The sequence below is a fragment of the Callorhinchus milii genome, unplaced genomic scaffold (genome assembly GCF_018977255.1).
Source record: "Callorhinchus milii isolate IMCB2004 unplaced genomic scaffold, IMCB_Cmil_1.0 Scaffold3, whole genome shotgun sequence".
In the NCBI taxonomy this organism is placed as follows: Eukaryota; Metazoa; Chordata; class Chondrichthyes; order Chimaeriformes; family Callorhinchidae; genus Callorhinchus; species Callorhinchus milii.
In genome coordinates, this window is record NW_024704744.1 from 51,917,983 (window position 1) to 51,942,111 (window position 24,129).

At 39.3% G+C, this 24,129-nt stretch overlaps 1 protein-coding gene across 1 annotated transcript in view; it reads right to left on the bottom strand.

Moving 5' to 3' along the window:
- ak9 (adenylate kinase 9) overlaps window positions 1-24,129 on the bottom strand; it is a 76,456-nt gene that overhangs the window by 15,963 nt on the left and 36,364 nt on the right. The window contains exons 20-31 of the mRNA XM_042333189.1: window positions 21,883-21,950; window positions 20,377-20,862; window positions 18,611-18,817; window positions 16,039-16,184; window positions 14,250-14,462; window positions 13,700-13,966; window positions 12,377-12,495; window positions 10,786-11,005; window positions 8,625-8,693; window positions 6,382-6,588; window positions 4,158-4,376; window positions 2,977-3,190 (exon numbers count right to left, since the gene is read on the bottom strand). Of these exons, the coding sequence (XP_042189123.1) occupies window positions 2,977-3,190; window positions 4,158-4,376; window positions 6,382-6,588; window positions 8,625-8,693; window positions 10,786-11,005; window positions 12,377-12,495; window positions 13,700-13,966; window positions 14,250-14,462; window positions 16,039-16,184; window positions 18,611-18,817; window positions 20,377-20,862; window positions 21,883-21,950 (2,435 nt within the window). The remainder of the gene's footprint in view (window positions 1-2,976; window positions 3,191-4,157; window positions 4,377-6,381; window positions 6,589-8,624; window positions 8,694-10,785; window positions 11,006-12,376; window positions 12,496-13,699; window positions 13,967-14,249; window positions 14,463-16,038; window positions 16,185-18,610; window positions 18,818-20,376; window positions 20,863-21,882; window positions 21,951-24,129) is intronic.

Below are 24,129 nucleotides of genomic sequence, written 5' to 3' on the forward strand. Positions count from 1 at the left end.
ATTCCACAAAATACAAATATAATTTAAATATAGGAAGAGTGTTACTTCTAGAAATTCTAATATACTCAAAACAAATTCAAGCTATTTCCATTAGGTAATAAAAGGCTGGGATCAAAAATATAAGACATTTAATATAGTCCTCCTTATTCTATGCATTTTATTTTCCATATACAGCACTTTACAAGAGATATTACACTTTCCCTGTCGGGATTTTTTTTTTTGACTCTCAATCCTCAATAAGGTTTGACACTCCGAATGTTGAAAACCCAAAAGTACATTACATTATGGAAACAGATATTCAGCCCAACTAGTCTACACCAGTGTTTTTACTCAACATGATCCTCCAGCTCTCCTATTCCCCTTTTCCATACCTCTCTATTCCCTTTTCTCTCATGTTTGCAAAAGTTGCAAACTATGTTAAATATGTTAATGCTTTCTGCTTCAAACACAGCTTCTGACAAGTGAGTTCCACATTCTCATCTCCCTCAGCAAAAAGAAGTTCCTCCGAAACTCTCTTTTAGATCTGTCCTTAGCACATGGTTAATTGTAGTTGTTAAATAGAATTTGAGTTTTGGTTGAAGATCATGTCTGCCTTCAATTACTAGTGCATGTGCCACTTGGACTATTCGACAATATACGGTCCAGGAATGAAGAAGCTCTTTGACTATTCTGAAGTCCTGTAATCTCCAATGCTAGATAAAAGAAAACTTACGGAGAATTTTATATCAAGCTTTGCCTTAGATAGCTCTTCTGTACCAGCTTCCAATGTTGTCCCTTTACACTCACCATCACTCCTTGGTCCTATCCTATATCTAAAGTTCCTGTGTAGATAATATCGTGTTGGTTGCTAAAGGTGGTGGTATTAAGACACTAAAACCACATTGCTTGTTGTCCCTAGTAAGTTTCCCATTGCTTGTCCAGCTTGGATTATCGTACAGTTTAGGAATTTTGACTTACAGGGTTAACTGGAACCCAGTAGGAAGAATCCCTGCCTGGTGTGATTGGTCTGCCTCTCTAAGCCCTGCTGACCAGCCAGGCTGGCTAGTCTGTTAACAGCAGTTCCTTGGAGTGCGGCAGACAGACCTGGCTCAGGAACCAGACGAATAAGACCACCACAGAGGGTTCTGGAATTCTGTTGCCAAGCGTAACATCTTGGAGCCAGTTCAGCTCCAAAGAATCCTCATTTGCACCCTGCTCAAGGAGGATAGTAATTTTTGATGGCCAAACCAATCTTTGAAGCCCAGCCTGAATATATTCAAGCCATCACATTATATTATAGATTTAAATAAATATTTGAAACATTTCTCAGAAACATTTCTTAGAATGTAATGATTTATTATTATCCCACAAATAAGCTAATTTGTGATGTATAATTACATAAGAGCATAAGAAATGCTGGACGAAAAACAGACCAAGGTCCATCTAGTTCGTCTTCCACCTTCCTGGCGGTCGTATGCACATAAGTCCGAACTACCTATGTACTTTATCGCATAATGTGTCTAATTTATCTATTTAAACTATCTAATCTGTGTTTGAAGGAATCAATATTTCCTGCACCATCTCCCTATGGAGCCTGTTCCACAGGTTTACTATTCACTCACTGAAATAGTGTTTTCGTAGATTCGTTCTGAATTTACCCCCTTTCAATTGCAGGCCATGTCCTCTGGTTTTATTATTCTGGACTAGTTGAAACAGCCTGTCATGATGTACATTGTCTAGCCCCTTTAGAATCTTAAAGACAGCAATCATACCTCAATCTTCTCTTTTCCAGCGTGAACATGCTGAATTTACTTAGTCATTCCTCATAGTCCAGTCTTAGGAACAGGAGAAGGCCATTCAGCCCTTCGAGACTGTTCCTCCATTTAATCAGATCATGGCTGATCTGTATCTCCACTAAACCTTTCAATTCCAATTTGCTGTTTTCTCCCCGTATTCCTTAATATCCTGACCTACCAAAAATCTATCAACTTCACTCTTGAAGTTGTGGATGGATCCATCATCCATGGGCTTTTGGGGGAGAGAATTCCAGATTTCTACACCCTTTGGGCGAACAGAATTGTACACATTACTCTAAGTACGGTGTCACCAATGATTTATATAGTGGCAGGATTACCCCACTATAACTGTTTGATTGTTTAAATAATTTTCCTTTTAATCATATTTCATAAATATAAAGAAATACATTTTCTACATATAATGGGGGAAATTTCAATAAAATATAGCCATACTCCCAAATTTCTATTAAGATACTCAAGGACTTGATATATTTTACATCATATCAGTTTTTCTTCGGCAATGAATTTATAGTGAACTATTGTGTTGTTTCTTCAATACTATCATTTAAAATCTTGTCGCTAGTAGAAGTCTAAATTTTCAGTAGAAATTTACCGTGGCTTTTATTAATAATAATAATCCTTGCATTTGATAAAGTGCCTTATCATGTCTTCGAGGCCCTCTCAAAGCTCTTCACAGAACATATTGTAAAGTGAATTGACTGTATATTTTGTGGACGAAAAGCAGCAGTAAAGTGCGCACAGTAGTGCGCAGTCAAGTGCGTACAAATAGTGGTGGATTGAGTGACCAAATTATTATTATTTTTGGGGAACGATTATTACCCACAGAAAAGCGATCCTTCACTCGACTAACAACTGGGTTACTACTTACTGATAGGTAAACGAAGGCAGGCGGTGGAGTAAGGAAACTTGCCCAACTTTTCACCCTGTCTGGGAATCGAACCCAGATCCTTTTGCTTTCAAAGCGAATGCTCTAAACACTAAGCTCCAGGACTCCACTTTATTAAAATGTTATGAATGTCTAAAATATACAAAATAACATGCTATAGCTAAAGGATTTCATTCCATCTCTGGGCCAGTTGACAATTTATACCATTTGAATTTGTGCCATTGCATTAGTCATCTGAATTTCTTGATTATTTAATACTTTGAAAATGCAGTTGGTACTAAATTCTTTACCTACCAGTGGACTTTCCAGACTTTGGTGGTCCTAGAACGGCAATCTTAAATGGAACAACGGGTTTGGGTTTAGACTGGGAGAGATACTTGAAAGGATTAGCAATAAATTTGTCTCTGGTCTGCTTGTTTGAAAAGAAATAAATGTACTTTCTGTGTAAAACAGAATAGATGCGTTTGTGAAGATCCTGCACAGGTTGAATTGCACTCCCTTCGCTTAACTGCAAAGGAAAAAGAAAATACAGTAAGATTTTTATAAATCGTATCTTTATATATTATATAATCGCCTAAATCATACATGCCCTCATGTCCCATTCAGTTTCCTGTCAAAACCACTTAGATTTCTTTGCACAACTCGTATTTACCATCTCCTAACTCATAATGCCACTCCCCTATCCTCCATTACTCCCACATTTACTGGCTGCATTGAATTGCGGGAAATGACATCCTGATCAGTTGATGCATGCACACTTACCGGCCAGCTGCAATGAATCACGGAAATGTCTTGATCAGTCAACACATGCACAGAAGAACTTAATTTTCCGTAAATCCAACGCTTGTAAGTTTGTATGTGATGATAGGTCAAGACGCTTTGAATCACATTGTCATGATCCATCACCACATGCACACTTACTGGCTGCAGCAATGAAGTACCGCATGCACATTACCGGCTGCATTGAATTATGGACGTGTGGTGCAGATTATTGATTAAATTGGATTTTATACGATTTATACAGTTTGCCTGTAATTTGGATTTTGTATAAATTATATTAAATGCTATGGTCGTGACTGATACGACTAATGTGAGTTTTACTCTAAATGGGTTTTCATACCTGTACTCAATTAACCAAGTAATATTTCAGCCTGGGAAATTGCTATATCCAAACTCGCTGTCGCATTTGCCTACACAATACTGTCACTACACTTAACAGTATATGCTGTGAAGGGCTTTGAAATGTTCACCCAACATAAAGTGCTATATCAAATGCAAGGATTATTATATTATTAGTCTAACTTTATGACAAAATAGGAGGCCATTTGGCCCATTTGTTTATGTCAGTATTTGTTTCTTGTGGAAGCTATCCATCATAATCCCAATTCTCTGCTCCTTCCTGTACCCTTTTTGTTCATAAGTTTTTGGATTTTATATTTACACATACCTATACTGCTGACAATGTTGTACCTTACCTCAACAACATCCCAGAGGCCAAAACTACTTAGTTTCTTGTATGATACATTTGCCATCTTGCGAGCAAGAGCTGTACTTATTGGGTAACATTTCTCAAACAGACTGAGACGATTTTCCACCATTGGTTTCACTTTATTATACAACTTGTAGTGTACAATATGAGGCTTACGAGCTCCATTTACACCAATGAATGGTATCAAAATCTCCTTTAGGTTTTCCTGATAAATAACAAATAATGAGAACGTAGTCATATTACAACAACAAAATTACATTTACTGAGCGCCTTTCATGTTGGAAGGAAATTCCAAGGTGCTGGACAGTCAGGGGTCAGGACCCGAGGATGGGGGAGGGTTGGGGTAGGGGTGAGGGAAGGCAGAGAGGTGGGACGGCGACCGAAGGCACGATCGAAGAGGAGGTTCTTGAGACTGGACTTGAAAGAGGCACAGGGAGGAAGCGAGGCAAAGGGACTGTGGGATGGAATTCCAGAGTGTGGGGCAGAGAGGCTGAGAGCCCGGCCAACGATGGTCGGGAAGGTTGGGTGGGAGACATGGAGCAGGCCAGAGCCCGCTGAACGGAGGGAGCGGGCAGGTTGGTAGGGAGTCAGCAGGTCAGAGAGGTAGGAGCGGGCAAGGCCATGGATAGCCTTGAAAGTGAGGACGAGGATCTTGAATTCGATCCTCTGCGGGATGGGGAGCCAGTGGAGTCGGGCGAGGATGGAAGTGATGAGGTCAAGGAACCTGGTGCGCGAGAGTACACAAGCTGCAGAGTTATTTATTATTTATTATTATTATATTATTTATTTACAAATTCAGATATTAGATGACAAACCAATATATTTCTTGCCCCCATTCTTATAAATTTGTATAGTTCTACCTTTAGTAGAATAAGCATAATATTTACAATAAAAAAATTCTTTAACTATCTAGACAATGATCATTTCAATTTATCTCAATTTACTCTGGTATAAAAGGTTAAAAAAGCTAAACAGGATCAACTAAATAGGTGTGAATGAATTTAAGTTCCAAGTACTGGTGCAAATGTTTTTATGTATCAGCTAGATTCTAAATATTGTTGTTATAGTGTGTTTTCATCTGGGGAGAAATCGAAGAGGGAAGGAGAGAGAACACAAAATATTACAAGGTAATATATATGAGGCTGATCGTTTTACTCTTTCTCTACTACAATATAACTGCTGCTACCCATGCTCTTCAGAAGAGAAAAAATGGAAAAATTATGAACCTATTTCCAAATTAAGACTAAATTTTAGAATTTTCCAGAATTCTTTATAATCTTAAATTTTTCAAACAAAATACGCTAAGTAGTCTTATAGGCAGACTAATTTCAGGCCTCAAGAGAATAGAACTAATTAGGAAGGCTGGTGAAGTGAGCATTGAAAAAATCTATCTTTATGCAATAAAGGCAATTAATAAAGGCATTATTGAGAGTGCGGTAAGAGTTCAGGATCAAGAAGACAGCCAAGGTTGCACGCCACTTAGTTCAACTTTTCTAATTAGTCAGTTAGACTAATGAATATGTTCCTGTAGGACAGGCAATTAGTCAGAACAGCATGAATTGGGGATAATGGCAACGTGGTAAAGTTGTTATCATCAACACACATACAAACGTTAACAGCATTCTTAAGGATAACATTTTCAAAAAACATGTAGAAAAGAAACTGGAGAGAAGTCTTGTGGTATACCAATGGTAATTGTGTGGGCACAGGAAGAGAGATGATGAGTGATATAATAATAGCCCTGGGCCAGGTAGTATGGATCCATGAAAGTGTAGTGCCCTCAGGTAGATCATGGAAGAAAAGATATGAAGAACAATAGAGGAGTCCACCATGTCAAAGACAGTGGAAGGACAGCAAGTCCTAAATGCAGTCAAGCAAGCCAACTTTTCCTTCTGGTTTTTTGGGGGGCGAATCTTAACGATTCCCATATGTCTACAATGTTGCTTCAATTATCAACCAGAAATATCATGTTTTTGATTAATAGTTTGCCGGTTGGTCTATCTATATTATCACTATAATATTTGCTTTAAAATGCGCAGTCATTACATTCCCAGAAAACGCAAGCAGTTTGAAATGTTTCAGTGAAATAAGGTGCTATATAAAATGAAAAAATTATCTGTGAATTCTAAACAGTCAATTTTGAACTTCCTCAATAGAAAAAATTAAGTTAAAGAGTTACAAATTCATCAAGGTTTTCAAAATATTCATACCTTAACTGACTCTATCTTTTCCTCATCTGCTTCAAATTTTTCTCCAATTTCAGTCTGCAGTCGGTCAGTGGCATCATGCTCATCTTCATCTTCTTCCTCCAACTCCTCTTCCTCCTCTGCAAACTCCTCTGCTAGTAAAAGCTCAATATTGTCGTCTTCATCATCCTCATCTTCGTCACTTATATCACTTTCATCTGATTTTCGTACCTATAAAATTAATAATATTACAAGGTACAGTAGAAATGTATAAAACATAAATTACATAGGACCAGATTATAATGGCATTTTCTTTGCTCATGTTTTTTTTTAACTCACAAAACTCATTTAATTATTTTTGAGGCAACTCAAAATAAATACTCATTTCCAATACATTCTCATGGTATCAAAGATCCCTGATTGTCATTCAGGATAGTAAAGTTGAAATGATTGATATTTTTATTGGTTATATAAAGGATGTGTATAATACAAAACTATATTTGTAAAGTGTCTTTCATGTCGGGAGGACATCCCAAGGCATTAAGACCCGAACGGGGTGGGGGGGGAAGTTGAGATCAGGGAGGGTGGTCGAAAGCACAGTCAAAGAGGAGGGTCTTGAGGTATGCCTTGAAGGAGGCAAGGGAGGGAGCGAGGCAAAGGGAATGTGGGATGGAGTTCCAGAGGGTGGGGGCAGAGAGGCTGAAGGCCCGTCCGCTGATGGTGGGGCGGGCCGGGCGGTTCATAGAGAAGGAGCGGAGGGAGTGGACAGTTTGATAAGCGGTTAGTAGGTTGGAGAGGTAGGAGGGGAAAGGCCATGGACGGCCTTGATAGTGAGGATGACAATTTTGAACTCAATCCTCTGAGGGATGGGGAGACGGTGGAGCCCGGCGAGGGTGGGTGTGATGGGGTCAGAAAGTCTATAAGAAGTCAGAAGTAGGGCAGAAGTCTTATTATATTGTACCATTCAAGCTTGACTCTTGGTATATTGACAGCAAAATCTGTAGCTTCAGGCCTACCATTCAGGTCAGAGTGTGTGTGAGGGGAGGGGTTGGAAACTAAGAAGGGAAAAATAGTAATGAAACATTTACAAAAATAGCTGATCAAATTTCACAACATGGTTTGGAATTTACTTATAAGTCATCATAGTTTAAGTTAGATTAAAACATTCAGTAAAAATGTTTTATCTGTGATAAAGTCAGGATTTTGGAACTCCTATAGTCGAGGCTGACACTCTAATAAATGCAGTGCTGGATGTGTGCTTTATTGTTTAATGTGTCTTTCGGATGTGATGTTAAACCAAGGCCCATCTGCCTGTTCAGGTGGATATTAAATATTCCTTGGCATAATTTGAAAAGAGAAGAGAGTTTCTCCCGTTGTCCTGGCCAACAATCCTGAAATAAATTGGTTATTAATTTCATGACTGTTTATGGGACATTATTGTGTGCAACCTGGCTGCTGCATTCACCTACAAAACACAATCACTCCACTTTACAGTATATCCTGTGAACTGCTTTGAAATGTGATTTGAAAGGGTTTAAATTAATTTTATTTTGAGAGCCATATCTGTGATATTTTGGATCTGGATAAATTATAATGACAAATGTTTAATGAAAATGTGTCAATTCACTGGGATTAGAATAAATGACATATCGTTGTAGGATTCTTAAAGGCTCTGTAAATTTTGCTAAGATTTTGTGTCAAATTCAATTCAATTGTTTTCAAATGTACAATTGATATAGTTAAATCGAAAACAGGGCTATTAAGAGTATATTTCTCTTAGATATATATAGTTAGTATATAGTTAGAATCTTGAACACAGTACTCCTAAACTATGGGTAATATGACAAATTAGTTGAGTCTTGTATACGGGTGTTGCGGAGGTAAAAATCTACTTCAGTCAGCCAACCAATCTTAACCACAACTAAGTAATGGGTAGCAAACTCTTGTTATGTGCGTCATGAGACAGCTCCTCTCCAGATGCAGTATTTAGTGGGAATGTTTGCAGGAATGCTCCTCATAGTCTGTGGAGAGAACTGAGCTATCGGCTGATTGGTCGATATGGATACATACTCTTCCTGGCTCAGCCATCCAAAGGCTCTCAGCTGGCACCCAGCCATGATAATGCATTGCCAGGACTCTCTGCTATCTGACTGGGTATCTCTCATCTGAGTCAGCTTTACCCTGGATCCAAGGCCACTTGACTCACCCTTATATTGGGTCTTCTGAGCTGCCTGATCCCATCATACTTTGCAATATTATAACTATACCTGTTTCTGTTTTTTCCTTTCTAGTCGTTCTTCCAAAAGTTGTTCTCTTCTTTTAGCAATCTGCTCATTCTAATTTGTAAAGAAACAGAATGGCTTAAAATATTCTACAGATCTTTAAAACTGAAATCAGAATAATGCAATTACTAGAAAGTAAGGATACATTTGAGTCTATAATTCCTTAATCATTAAAAGTGGCTTTTTGTAATAGATTTATAATGGCCAATTCCATTTTATCTCTAGAAAACAATTAATCTTTTAAAAAATGTATCTCACAACAAAGATAGAATCATAGAAAGTTACAAAGCAGAAGGAGGCCATTAGGCCCATTGAGGCTGGATTAGCTCTCAGAACTAGCCGTTGTATCAATCCCAATGCCTAGAGCCATCTCCACACCCGTTCAAGCCTCTAGCTTTCATATATATGCCTACTTCCAAAATGAACTCTATTTCTACTACCTAACTTGGTAGGGCATTCCACATCACAGCACTACTGTGTGAAAAAAAATTCTCCTAAGCTCTCCTTTCACTCTTTTATATCATATCTGTGTTCTCTCATGATTGACTTACCTACCAGTGGAAATAGCTTCTCCCTATTTATCCTGTCAAAACCTCTCATAATTTTGTTCACCTCTATCACGTTCACTCTCACCCTTCTGTGTTCCAATCAAAACAGACCAAACCTCTCCAATCTTTCCTCATAACTTCCTCACTCTTATAAGCATCCTCTGAACCCCTTCCAAGTCCATAAAATGCTTCCTGAGATCAGGTGCCCAAAACAAGAGTACCTTGGTTGTAGCCCGACCAATGATTTGTACAAACTTACCATTATTGCTTTTTTTTTGTACGCTCTGTGCCCCTATGTATAAAACCCAGAATATTGTACCTTTTGTAATATCTAAGTATTCTTATTTAAAATTAATTGTTCTGTGAGTAATATCAAAATAAAAACTGCTACAACATAAAATAAAATTCCATTTAGTGCTAACCTTGATATTCTTGTATATTTCACCAAGTATTTTTATTCAATAAATACAAGATATTTTCCCTATCTGGTATATATGTAAATGGAAACCAATTAAAAGTAATTAATTAAAATATTGTATTAAAACATACACATGTATGTTTTAAGATCATATTTAGGTCAGGCCTAAATAAGCTATTTCCATTGTGCACCATCTCCACCAGTGGAAAAAGCATGAAGCATGAAATAGCTGGGTTATTGTTCATTAGGATACCCCAAAAAATCCCTTCTCTTTCGAATGGGGTCATGGGATCTTTACTGTCTACTTGAATAAACAGATGAGACCTTGATTTAACATCTCATCTGAAGAATGGTACCTCCAATGCAGCACAGTCCCAGCAATGCCCTCTGTCTCTCCATCCAGGAATCAATCCACCTTGTCCCCTTCTCTTTCACACCTTTAAAGTCAACTTTAAAACTTTTATTTACTGTGTTTTTAGTCACCTTTCCCCCAAACTTCCCCAGCTCCCTCCACTCCACCTCAGGCTCCCAGTCAGTTCTGTGATTTGTCCTCCTGACATGAAAGGTCTGCTGAAGCCTTTGGTCACCTTCCCACCCCTCCCCCTGGCTCGGTCCCGGGATCCTAAACTGTAAAGCGCTCTGAGACGCCGTCCAGCGTGGAGGGTGCTATATAAATCCAAGTTGTTGTTGTATAAATATAATATTATTTTTATTGTTATTGATAATGCTAAGAGTTCCTGCTTATCATGGTATAACTGTTATTACTAGTAGGGATCATTATTGTTTGTCCATTTTATGGTGAATATATATATTTTATTTAACAATAGTTGATTATTAAAGGGGCTATACAAATGTAATTTTGTATTGTAGTATGAATCCTATATCTGGAAGGCCCTGCTGGAGAAGTTTTCACAGGATGAGCTTCTGGTTTACAACTAAAAAAATCGAGCAGCTTAATGGGAAGAGGCATAATAATAATATTAATAATGATAATCCTTGCATTTGATAGAGCACCTTATTATGTCTCAATATCTATGTTCTCAATTGTAAAGTAAGTATAAAAAGATTTTATACAATAAAATAAATATTTTACATACAAAAAGATTTTATACAAGCAGAGGCACAGTGTCATCTTCTATTGAATTATAAGGTCTATGAATAAGAAATCTTTAATGCTTACCCTTAATTTTTTCTTCAGTTCTTTTATTTTTTTCTTGCGCGTAAGCTTTATATTCCTCTTTTCTTTCCATTTCACTAGTTGTGGTGGAAAAAGCCGATGTATTACATCATTATCATGAACCTTTATTTGGATCGTTGCATCTGGGAACAAGCCACGCTCTGCCAGATACTGAACATCGTCAGCTGTATGGAAGAAACCATCCAGTACAAATCCTTTGGATCTATGAAAGAGCAATACTCTTCAGTAAGACTTTATAATTTATTATCATAATGTAAACTCGTTTACAATGAAGTCGAAGCAATGTTCAAAATAGCTACTATATACATTACTTTCATTATTTAAGTGAAAGCATCCTCTCCGTATCAATCATTTCACCTTTTCTCCATCAAAACTGGATTTGCCTGACCCTATCGGTGATAATAATAATAGTCCTTGCATTTGATATAGCGCTTTTCACGTCGGGAGGACGTCCCAAAGCGCTTCACAGAACACATGGTAAAGTGAATTGACTGTATATTTGTGGGCGAACGCAACAGCCAATTGCGCACAGCAATGTCCCACAAACAGTGGGATCTAGGTTGATGACAATCCAGGTAATTCAGAGCCTATTTGCTTCTATGAGCTGAAAATCACACTTATAACATTTTATTCAACAAAAAGTATGTCTTATAGTTTCAATGAGGATATAATTCTGACTGTTCAAAAACAAATAACAAGAATGGCCTGAACCAGATTCACTTTACTAGATCTCTGACCTGTGTTGAGTGACCATGGGCCTTGGAACTGCAGTAGGTGAATCTGGAGGTGGATTTAACCTTTGCCTGAAATATTTATTTTCTTAATCTGGATATAATTTGTGGAGTCCAGTAGCTCAATGGTTAGAGCATTTGCTTTGCAAGCGAGAGACCTGAGTTCAATTCCAGGCAGGGCGAAACCTTGGGCAAGTTTCCTTACTCCACACAGAGCCTAATAATAATTCCTCCAAAAACCAAAAACAATAATAAATTAGTCATTTTCAATCTACGACTGTTTGTGGGACATTGCTGTGCTCAAATGGCTGCCGCGTTCGCCCACAAATATACAGTCAATTCACTTTAGTGTTCTGTGAAGCGCTTTGGGACGTCCTTCCGACGTGAAAAGCGCTATATCAAATGCAAGGATTATTATTATTATTATTATTATTCATGCTCTGTTTAATATAGAAGCTTCTCCAACCCACCCATTCCATTTCTGATGAAGGGATGTACGAAAAGTAATATCCTTCAGATGCTGATTAACCCACTGTGAATTTCCAGGATGTTCTGTTCTTTTATCAAAACTGTTGCTACCTGCTTAAAATATTTAACATATAATAATAACGTTTTCCAATGCTAAAAATCCAGTATATTAAAAATAAAAGTTTGGACTTGGCATATATTTAGAGATTCCTCCTCCTTAGAATTCGTACAATTGGTGTTTTAACATTTCTTCAAACTGTATTAAAATAAAGGTTTAACCAAATGCCCAGAACTGTTCAAATTGGACTTACGTTTGTCTGAAACAATCACTAATACAATATCAAATATCTAAGGCTGGAATAGCTGAAACTCACTTGAAAGGTTCTTCATTCCACCATTTTGGAATGATGCTGTCAAGCACCTCTGATGGCAGTGGTTCATCTTCAGTTAGGAATAATTTGATTGCTTCCTCCTCAATGGTAAATATTTCTTCCTGAAGAATATCATACAGTTTTGTTGGCAGAGCACAAACTATATCTGATAAATTTACATTCTGATGTTATTTGAGGATTATAGAAAGAATATTAAATAAGTAGGCTGAAGTTTTTTTCAGTCATCTAAATGTTTGGGACAGAAGAAACCCATTGTCATACTTAAAGCGTATCTAGATCAAACTTAGAGTTCTAAATATGGATGCTACCTTCACATGGAAATTTCTAATTTGTCTAGAATAGTGTGTTCTTTTCGTGACCCTACTTATCTCTACTGAAGAAAGATAGTCATCAGTTGGTAATTTTACATCTGACAAGTGCAGGCTTGAACCCTCACTTGGTGGCTGACAGCTACCAGGGATTGTCTGCGAGCTTTCATACTTTCACTCAACATGAAATATGTGAGAGCACTGTCACCATCCTCCAACTTGCAGCTTCAACACCCCTCATATCCACTGATAAATGGTTCCACCAATAGGAAAAGCTGAGCTTGAACAGCAACTGCTTATCACAATGCAAACCAACCAAAGTTGACACCAAACCTCGGATATATGAATGTTTTCATGAACCCAAACTTCTGGTTATGTCTTTCAACAGCTGTTGTCTCAAACCTCAGCTACTTGACAAACATAATTTTAGCATGATGGAAAGACCTACACAGGAAAGCTTGTGATGTGCCAGCCACCTTGATGTTCTAGCAATGCTGCATATTAGTCTTATTCAACACCAACTGCTTAATCCAGGCGCCTGTGGGAGGTAATTACTTAAAGGGAGCCCTTTACAAATGTTAAAACTTGGCATTTGCTTGGACCTACAACTGCAGAAGGTGTTAACTGTGGCCAACTAATCAGAATAGAGTTCAAGAGTAACTATATCAATAGAAAACAGAAACAAAAACTATGGAGATCTAACTACAAACTACGACTAAACATGAACAATTTCAGTAACCTAAAAAAAGTATCCCTGCCAACCAAAAGACTACAAAAAGAGAATATGAAATCTTTGGTTGCAAACAGTGAACCAGTAAATGGTGAACTGACTTATCAAGCACAAACTAAAGAAGACACACAGCAGATTACAGAAGAATGTCTTGATTACTCAAAACATGAAAACAATTTATAAATTAATATTATTATTGTACATTTGATTCAAGAGGTTGAATTAAATGAATTTGAAGCTGTTTCATAACATTTAGGTAGGTTCTACCTTTTCTACTTCTGGTTCCTCAGTAGATTTTTCAGGTAGTTCTCCCTTTTCAAGAGCCTTGATGGTTTCTATCTCAGCCATCTCTTCTTCTGTTGGTTCTTCCTCATATTCTGGTCCTATTTTTCTTTTAGTTTTAGAAAAAATAAGCTCCTGTAGATGATCTTTGAACTGAATATGAAAGATCCCTAATTTGTCTGCTAGCCATCTACTATTCATTGTTTTGCCAGAACCTCGAGCACCAATTACAATCAACCTCAGTGGAGGTATCTGTTTGAAAACAGAAAACAGACTTTTATAGCTAGAATTTAAGAATACATTTCTTAGTTATTTTGTTTGAGATTATCCTTACTTATTTTTTTGAAAACCTGTGCACATCACATGAAGGAGAATAAAGAAATAGAACATTCTTTAGAGTTTTTTTTAACAACACAATTAAAGCATACATTTATAATACATATTTTTACTCTAATAAAATTAAGCTAGTTGAGTGATAGGTAGATGTTCAACAATTGGTAACAAGTTATAACTATCCAAACTTTCAGATTATTACCTTTAAAGGTTCTTTATTACATGTATATTTCTCTGGATCTTTTACAAATGTCTCTCTGGCATCTTGATTGGAAAAATAATAGTATTTTTCTCGATATTTAGCACTACAATCTTTGTTGCCAGGGAAAAGAACAAATTTTTCCTTTAAAGCCACAGGGCAGTAATGTTTGCAGTCTCCCATTTGTCTTTTCTTTTCACGAGCTAACCCTTCCGTCTGAAATAAATTTGAAGTATTTTAGTTTTACATCATACAACAACAAAAACAGCAACTTTACATTTTGCCCTTCAAGTGGGTTATCCTCTTATATATTATATCAATTATATATACATAGGAAAAAAATACTATTAATACTGTAAAATAAAATTACTGTGAAATAATAAAATATATAGCTTCTTGGCACATTACCTTGCATAAAAGGCCCTATGTAAAGTTGAAACACAATGTTCAACCATGATAAGTTCAGCATGGACTATTTTATCAATATATGCACGAAACAAATAATAATACATAAAACATATTTTTATTATTTCACAGTAATTTTATCTACAGTATTAACAGTGTTTTGTTCCTTTGCCCTCGGTCAATATAACTTTAAACCAGTGTAACGATGTGTGTGAAAATAGTTCACGGATACTCAGCTCACTCCATTTTTCCCATCCTTTTCTTGGGAGCATCTCTCTACAGTTAACACTCTTCGAAAATTAGCATTTTTGTGCATTGTACTTCAAAGCAGTTCAACGTTATATAATCATAATCCTTGCATTTGATATGGCGCCTTTTTACGTCTTCTAGACATCTCAAAGCGTCCCACACAATATACTGGAAACTGAATTGACTGCATGCTTTTGTGGGCGAAATGTTCAGCTAGCCTCCCTATTTAAGTTAAGTTTGCACCAATAAACATTTGTCGCATTTTTCTGGAACTTTTAGAATGGTGTCACAGATTTTAATTACATTTTTAAAAGTCATTTTACTTAATCTTGTTTAAATCATTTAATGGTTCCCATCTTAAAACAAATAATCAATGCTCTCATGAGGAAATCCCAATGCACTAATAGCATGCTGTACAAGTAACTATCTGTTGCAAAATGATCTGCAGTGGTTCTATTGATGTAATAAGAGAGAGCTCCTTTAACATCATTCAGCACTAAACTCTAAAAAAAGGAAAATCACTCAATAGTAATCTGCTGTTGTAGGTTAAATCTGAAAACCACATTTGACAGGAACATAAACTGAAATTTAAGAATTCCTTGTATATCATAATAAACAGAGCTGATCGTCACATTCCTGGAGTAAACCAGCTAGGGTCTGTTTAACTACTTTAAACAGATCGTAGAAAGAGGCTTGTTGTCTGCTTAAAAAAGTATAACTTGTAACAACCGTAAAGCTTCAAAAGGAGGTTGCTCGAGTTTATAAAGTACTAAATTAAAATCTTTTTGGGGGTGAGTCAAATATGGTTGTTTCCTTTTCTGTTATTGGGGTGAGTAGAAATGATAGGAATGGTAATTAAAAGAGTAAAAAAATGTGTAAAGGTGCTTGAAAGACACAGGAATTATTGCCATTGCTTGGAATAAAGAACTTTCTACTAGCAGGTGCCAGAAATACACCATGAATTGACATAAACAGGGTCGGAAAGCTAAAATTCCAGTCAATATTTCTAGACCAAAATTGACAAAATTAGCCTCTAATCTGATCTCCCTAACGTAATCACACATCATCAAAGTCACAACATAATGCAAATGTCATATTTCTAGTACGAGAACAAGTTACATTTTTAGATTGTTCTTACGTCTTCTTCCTCCTCCTCCTCCCCTTCCTCTTCTTCCACAGTTTCTTCCTCTTCATCTTCCTCTTCCTCTGCTTCTGCTTCTGCATCTTCATCTTCTTCATCAAGATCCAATGCAGTCACTTCCCATCCATTGTACTTGAAAGATTCTGTAAGGGTTAATGAACAAGATGGATTTTAGATTTAAAATGTTTGGATGAGATTATCCATCCTACCATCCTTCCATTATAACATCAATATGTCAGCATAAAATCCCAAGGTGAGTCTGCCAGCAGCTCTTTTGATTTGCACTTTGCTTTCTTCCCTATACCCAGTTACTAATTTACATTCATGTCTTATCTATGATACCCATTGCCATTAGTGTGTAAAACAGTTTTCATGTGGTACTTTTTCAAAAGCCTTTTGAAAGACCAGGTCAAATTCATTCATGTTGAATGATGCTTTTGAGAAGGAGACAATTCAAAATATATTTCTCATATATTTCTCACGACTGCCCGCAAACTCAAACCCACCACCTGTTCCCTCGATCCCATCCCCACCTCTCTCCTCATCTCCCAGCTCCACTTTCTGGCCCCTCTCCTGTCTAATGTCATCAACCTCTCCTTGTCCACCGGATCAGTTCCCACCCCCTTAGAAACAGCCGTCATCATCCCCATCTTGAAAAAACCTTCCCTGGACCCATCCCTATTCTCCAGCTACCGCTCCATCTCTAAACTCCCATTCCTCTCCAAGGTCCTGGAACGAGTCATCGCGTCCCAGCTCCGCTCCTTTCTTTCTCACCATTCTCTCTTTGAACCCCTCCAATCCGGCTTCCGCACTGCCCACAGCATGGAAACAGCCCTGGTCGAAGTCACTAATGACATTCTGAACATCTGTGATCAGGGCTCCCTCTGCCTTCTTGTCCTCCTCGACCTCTCTGCCGCCTTCGACATTGTCGACCATTCCATCCTCATACACCGCCTCTCCTCTTTACTAATCGTCGCAGACCTGCCCTTGCCTGGTTCGATTCCTATCTCTCTCACCGTCTCCACTTTGTTGCCTCTAACGGTTTCTCCTCCAGCCCCCGCACTGTCACTTCTGGCGTCCCCCAGGCTCTGTCCTTGGCCCTCTCCTCTTTAATATCTACATGCTCCCCCTTGGTGACATCATCCGCAGACATGGGGTCAACTTCCATATGTATGCGGATGACACCCAACTCTATCTTTCTGCCTCAACCCTCAACTCCAGGACCACTGCTGTCCTGACAGACTGCCTGTCGGACATCAAGTCCTGGATGAGGGCAAATTTCCTACAGTTGAATGTGAACAAGACTGAGGCCCTCCTGATTGGCTCACCCAGTGCCTCAGCACCTCAGGCTCTGGCAGCATCAACCTCCATGGTTGCACACTTCAACTCACCAAACCAGTCAGGAACCAAGGTGTCTTGTTCGACCCTCAACTGTCTTTTCTTCCCCACATCCAAGCCATGACCCGCTCTGCCTTTCCTCACCTCCGTAACATCGCCCGACTCCACCACTACCTCACCCCTCAGGCTGTTGAAACTCTTGTTCATGCCTTCATCACCTCCAGGCGTGACTATGAAAACTCTCTGCTTGTCGGCCTTCCCAACTCCTCTCTCCACAGGCTGCAAATAATCCAGAACTCTGCAGCCCATGTCCTCTCCTGCACCAAACTCCTTGACCCTATCTACCCCATTCTTGCCCGACTCCATTGGCTCCCAATCCTTCAGAGGATCCAGTTCAAGATCCTGGTCCTCACCTACGAAGCCCTCCAGTCTCGCCCCACCCTACCTCTGCGACCTCCTAACCTCGTACCAACCTGCCCGCTCCGTTCACTCAGCCGGCTCCAGCCTGCTGCACGTCTCCCTATCCACCCGCCCCACCATTGGTGGGAGAGCCTTCAGCCACTCTGCCCCCAACCTCTTGAATTCCATCCCCCAGTCACTCCGCCTCGCCCCCTCCTTAGCCTCCTTCAAGTCCCGCCTCAAGACCCTCCTCTTCGACCATGCCATTGGCCAACCCCTTCCCCTCCCCTCCCTTCTCCCTCCCTGACCCCAGCTCTGTCTGAAATGCTGTACACTGTCCAGCGCCTTGGGACGTCCTCCCGACGTGAAAGGCGCTATATAAATGTAATCTTGTTGTTGTTGTATAAAACGAAATGTACACCATTTTCCTTGAAATAAAATGTCATGGAGGTGGCGGAAAAGTATGATTCATCAAGATATCATTTATTCTTTATTTTAGAAAATACTCTTCTGAAATCATTACTTACTCGCTATTTGTATTACTAACTTCATTGTCACTCAGTGATGATTTTGTGACCTCAGAGTGAGATCAACAACCACAAAATAGTTTAACCAATTAAGGTATACTTTCCGCAACATTGTTTTGTTAATTGGAAACTAAATTAATTGTAAAATTAAAATCAGTTTGAGAATGTAACAGGAATATTGCATTTTTGAATCTCATTTGATGTCACATTTGAATGTCACCTGAACAAAACTAATGATAGTGCTCTGGCTTGTAAATGAATAGGATAAAAAGGCTTTCTTGTGGCACAAAGGCAACTTTACTTACTCTCCATAGTACCAACAGCTTCTTCCAGCAAGGCTTCCGGAGTCTTTCCAGCAATCTCTAGTGCTGAATATTTTGTTGCGGCAAACCCTGAAATTGATGATTCCAATGTACGCCACTCAAGCATGTAACTTGAGATCCTTTTGCTATATTGATCCATTTCTGGGGCATCTGGATAACCTCCTTCTGGAACCACAGGCAATGTGATTTCTAGGTTTAATGAAAACAAATAATTAAATATACGATGATACATGTTTAGCAATAATAATCCTTACATTTCTTTCATGATTTTCATTGCTTTACAGAGTTTACAATAAAAAGTAGTGACTATATTTTGTTAGTGAAAATCACAGCTAATTTGCACACAGGAATGTTCCACAAATAGCCATGAAGTGAATAACTATTTTTTACTTGAGGAATTGTTGGCTAGGATACTGGGAGAAACTCCTCTTTTTAATAGTGCCAAATGCCTTCTCACTGGACTTCCCAATTCTTCCCTTCACAAGCTGCACATTATTCAGAATTCTGCAGCTCGTGTCCTCTCCTGCATCACACTCTGGGAAACTATCACCCCTGCTCTTCCCGGGCTTCACTGGCTCTCCATTCCTCAGAGAATTAAGTACAAAACACTCGTTCTTACCTTCAAGACCCTCCATGGTCTTGCCCCACTCCCAACTTCATAACCCCATACCAGCCTGTCCGCTCCCTCCGCTCGGCGAACACCGAGCCTGCTTCAGGTCCCCCGCACTTCCCACACCACCATTGCGGTCAAGCATTCAGCATCTCTATCTCCACACTCTGGAACTCTATCCCACAATCTACTTCACCCCCTCTCTTGTCTCCTTCAAGTCCCATCTGAAGACCTTCCTCTTCAATCGTGCCTTCGGCCAGTCTTAGCCTTAGGCAATGTAAAAATGCGTACATATTTTAAAACAATACAACAACAACAAGATTCCATTTATAGAGCGCCTTTCACGTCGGGAGGATGTCCCAAGGCGCTGGACAGTTGGGTCAGGACCCGAGCAGGGGGAAATGGTCAGAGTGAGGGGAGGGAAGAGAGGGAGCGAGGAGTGGGTAGAGAGTCGAGAGGGGAGCTGAAGGCACGGTCAAAGAGAAAGGTCTTGAGACCGGCCTTGAAGGAGGAAAGGGAGAAAGCCAGTGACCAGGTATCTCTCTCTCTATATCGGTGTGTGTATCTCTCTGTATCTGTCTTTCTCTTTCTGCCTGTGTGTGTCTCTGTATCTCTGTCTGTCTCTATATCTCTCTGTCTGTGTGTATATATCTCTGTCTGTATCTGTCTCTCTTTCAATCTGAAAGTGTTTGATAACCCCTCCCACTCACAATTTTCTTGAAAGAATCACTGAACATTTATATTATATTATGGTTTGCGGGCCGGATTAAATCATCCCCAGGGCTGGATGTGGCCTGCGTGCCGCCAGTTGGAGAACCCTGGTTTAGACTATGTGGAATATGTTCCCGATGTGGAACTTGAACCCACAACCTTTCAACTCAAAGTGCTACCAACTGAGCCAGGTTGACTGTAAACACTTCTCAGCAAATATATAAGCTTTTTGATCAATGAGGCATATATGTATGTAGAACGAAAGTCAAGGGAAACAGATAGCAAAAAAGGTGAGTCGTGTAAAAAGGAAGAACGAAAGTCAGGGGGTTGACTATATATATATATATATATAGGTATATCATTGCATCTCAGTTTTCCATAGAAAGAGTACTAAAAATAGTTTTGAAATGTCACACATTAAACTAACCTGGTTCAGGTTCAGGCGCAGGTTCAGGCTCAGGTTCAGGCTCAGGTTCAGGCTCAGGTTCAGGCTCAGGTTCAGTTTTTGCTTCAGATTCTGGATCATGTTCTCCTTCTGCTTCAGTTTCAGCTTCAATTTCAACTTCCGCTTTAGTTTCAGAATCTAGTTCTAGTTGCCCCTCGGGTTTTGATTCAGCTTCTGATTTCACTTCTGCTTCTGGTGTTAACTCTGGCTCTGCTTCAGCTTTGGATTGTACTTCCGATTCAGTTTTGGATTCGGCTCCTGTTTTTGTTTCAGGTATTACCTCAGATTTTGCTTCGGCTTCAGATTCAGTTTCAACTTCAGATTCAGATTCGGTTTCAAATTCAGTTTCAGCTTCTTCTTCAGGCGTATTTTCCTGACCAGACAGTGTTTCAGCTATGTTCTGTGAATCAGGCATTTGTAGTTCTGTTTTAGATTGACTCTCTTCATCCATTTCTTCTTCCATTGCAGCTGAAATGTAAGAGTTAAGAGCAATAATTACATATAGCATTAACAAAGAATAAATATACTTTTTTAAGATTGCAAAACTTGACAAGCAACTATGAAGATTAGGAAAATTATGTATATTAATATTTTAATATGTCAAATTCTTAAAATTCTCAAGGTGTCAGTACAGGTTTTTTTAATTTTAACTTCCAATGTACACTATAGTTCTTTTTTGGGGGGGCTCCATTTGCCATACATTGTACTTGTTTTGGTGGAGAGGAGGAAAGGCTTTGGCAGATAGGAATGAATTTGAGATGATCAAGAGATAAATGGGATATATTGAAATTTGGGATTAAGTGAGAAAACAAAATTCAACAATATTTGAAGTAGAGCAATAGGGAATATGTTATATTAAATTTAGAGATGTTGGGAATCTTACAATTTGCAGATGACATCAATTACAAGGTCATAGGGCTAAACAAAAGCAGATTGTAAACAGAAGCATGAAAAGTTTTAACTAATGTTAGCAGTTTGCAATGAGATGGCCAAAATTCCACCCTGTCTTGGTTTGTAAAACCATTTTCTTAAAATTTATAATGGTGGAGAATTTATTCTTAATTTGGAAGCCATGGTTTTGCTTAAAACGAAGCAGCTTCCAAATGGAAGATATTTCTACAATTATTCCCATCTTAAATTTTATGACATTGTGGTAAATCTGCAGGTGTTTTTTTCAGGTCCCAGCATCCGCCATTATTTTTGATTTTTTAAATTAGGTGATTTTTGCATTGTAAGCTGTAGGCCCCCAAGAGGCTTCTAAGTTTATTTTGTATAATATTTGTATTCCAATGTTGATCTGCTAAGAAGGGATGAAATTTCAAGCTCTCTAGCCACAATTTGTTTTTCTATTGATCGCACTTCATACCTTGCTAAAATTTGATCATTTGTTCTTTTCTATTTATACAATTTAGTCAAAGAGAACACTAGCTTTGCACATATATTTTACATTATATAATACTCTTGCATCACTTTTATAAACAAACATACCTTCAGCGTACTCCAACATGGCCCTCTCTTGTTCTTGTTTTAGCCTTAAAGCTTCTAACTGGGCTTGCCTGTGAAAAATGTACCATCATAAAGCATTAAAAATAAGATTGTAAATTTGCTGAAAAATTTCTCAAAGCAGTCTTGAATTGGGGACTATAAAAGTAGCTGCTGCCAATCAACGATACAAAATAATGTCAGGCTGTCACTTCAGCCCCTCACAAAGAGGGAGGTAAATGGATGAGGAGACATTGCCTAAGGTGACCTGAAAAGTCATCTCCTGCTGTGGCACTGATTGACACTTTAAATTGATGACAAAGCCAAGTTCAACACCCTTCTCTTTAACTGTGCTTTTGGTGTCCCTCCTGCTCCACTCTCCCTTACCCTCCACCTCTCCTGACCCCAACCCCCAGCTCAGGTGCAAATCCTAGACTCTCCAGGGACTTGGGACGTCTTCCTGACATGAAAGACACTATACAAATATAATTTGCTGTTGTTGACAACTCATAGGCATTTCTTGAACACCATGGAGACAAAAGCATGGCCAAAAGGGCCTTGTTCTGATAACAGTGCCCCGCTTATCAGAGAAGGTATTAAGATTCTGCAATTTTTTCCAGACCCTGGATGATGTCAAACAAGCTCACGGTCTTGAACTCCTGGGGCAATGAAACAGGAGCACTGCACAGACTTCTGATCTCCTACTAAATATGTAGAAGATAGTGGCGACTGAACCAACAATGGTAGGCAGTGTCACCACAGTGAAAATATGGTACTTGGTACTGGTTCTATCGGTGTTGGAATCACTACAGACAATCTCATCGGCATGGAAGGATATGGAGTGACTGTGTATGTTGAGGGCGAACGCAGCAACCCATTTCTAGATGCTGAGGATTCCAGAATTCAACCAGTAATTGGGGCAGAACAGGGCCCAACCTTAGCCCAACAGATGGAAAGAGTGAATCTGATTTGGATACCTGCCCCCTCTATGTATCTGCCTCACCTGCCTGAGCACTGAGACGGAAGCCAATTATACCCTCCAAATGTGAGCCAAAAATTATAGACAAAAACAGCATGACGACATATCATGCATGAATGATAGGCAGGAGAAGATGTGGGGATGTGACGGTGTCCATCCAGCTTGAAATTGATCATTTACATTGAGCAGAATATAAAGCCATCAGAGTTCTCTGGGCTCTATTCTGAAAATTAAAATAATTTAAAAATAAACTACTCCTGTAAAAATGAATAAATCAAATCTACAGGAGTATTGAATCAGTGCAGGGGAAAAAACAAAACAGCTGAGTGGCAATGGAGTGTTTCTTTTGCTATTGCCATTGCTGACATTTTCACTTTTGCTACCTTATTAAAAAAAATGAAAATAAACAGCTTCTGGTTGACTATACAGTAGTAAAAAACTACAAAGTGGAGTGACTGTGTATGTTGTGGGCGACCACAGTAGACCATTTGCACACAGCAATATTCCACAAAACGACAACAACAAAATCAGATTTATATTGTGCCTTTCACGTCAGGAGAACGTCCCAAGGCCCTGGACAGTCAGTGTTTCAGACCCGAGCTGGGGATCGGGATCGAAGAGGGTGGAGGACATGGAGGGTAGGAGGGTGGACGAAGATGCAGTTGAAGAGGAAGGTCTTGAGACGTGCCTTGAAAGGGGCAAGGGAGGGAGCACGGCAAAGGGACTGTGTTCTAAAGGGTGGGGGCAGAGAGGCTGAAGGCCCGACCGACAATGATGGAGCGGGCCGGGTGGGGAATGTGGAGCAGGCCACAGGCTGCTGAGCGGAGGGAGCAGACAGGTTGATATGGGATTAGCAGGTCACAGAGTTAGGAAGGAGCAAGATGGTGGAGGGCTTTAAGGCGAGGTCGAGAAGCCGAGTGTGGGAGAGGACACAAACTGCAGAGTTCTGGATGATCTGCAGCTTGTGGAGGGAAGAGTTGGGAAGGTCACAAGCAGGGAGTTGGCGTAGTCAAGCCTAGATGATGAATGCGTGGATGAGGGTTTCAGCGGCATGAGGGATGAGGCAGTGGCGGAGCAGGTGATGTTGCGGAGGTGGGAGAAGGCGGAGCAGGTCATGGCATGGGTGTGGGGTAGAAAGCACAGTTGAGAATCAAACAAGACGCCAAATTTCTGGACCGGCTCAGTGAGGTGAAGTGTGCTGCCAGTGCCTGAGGTGTGGAAGCTCTGACGGGAGCCAATCAGGAGGGCATCGGTCTTGTTGACGTTCAACTGGA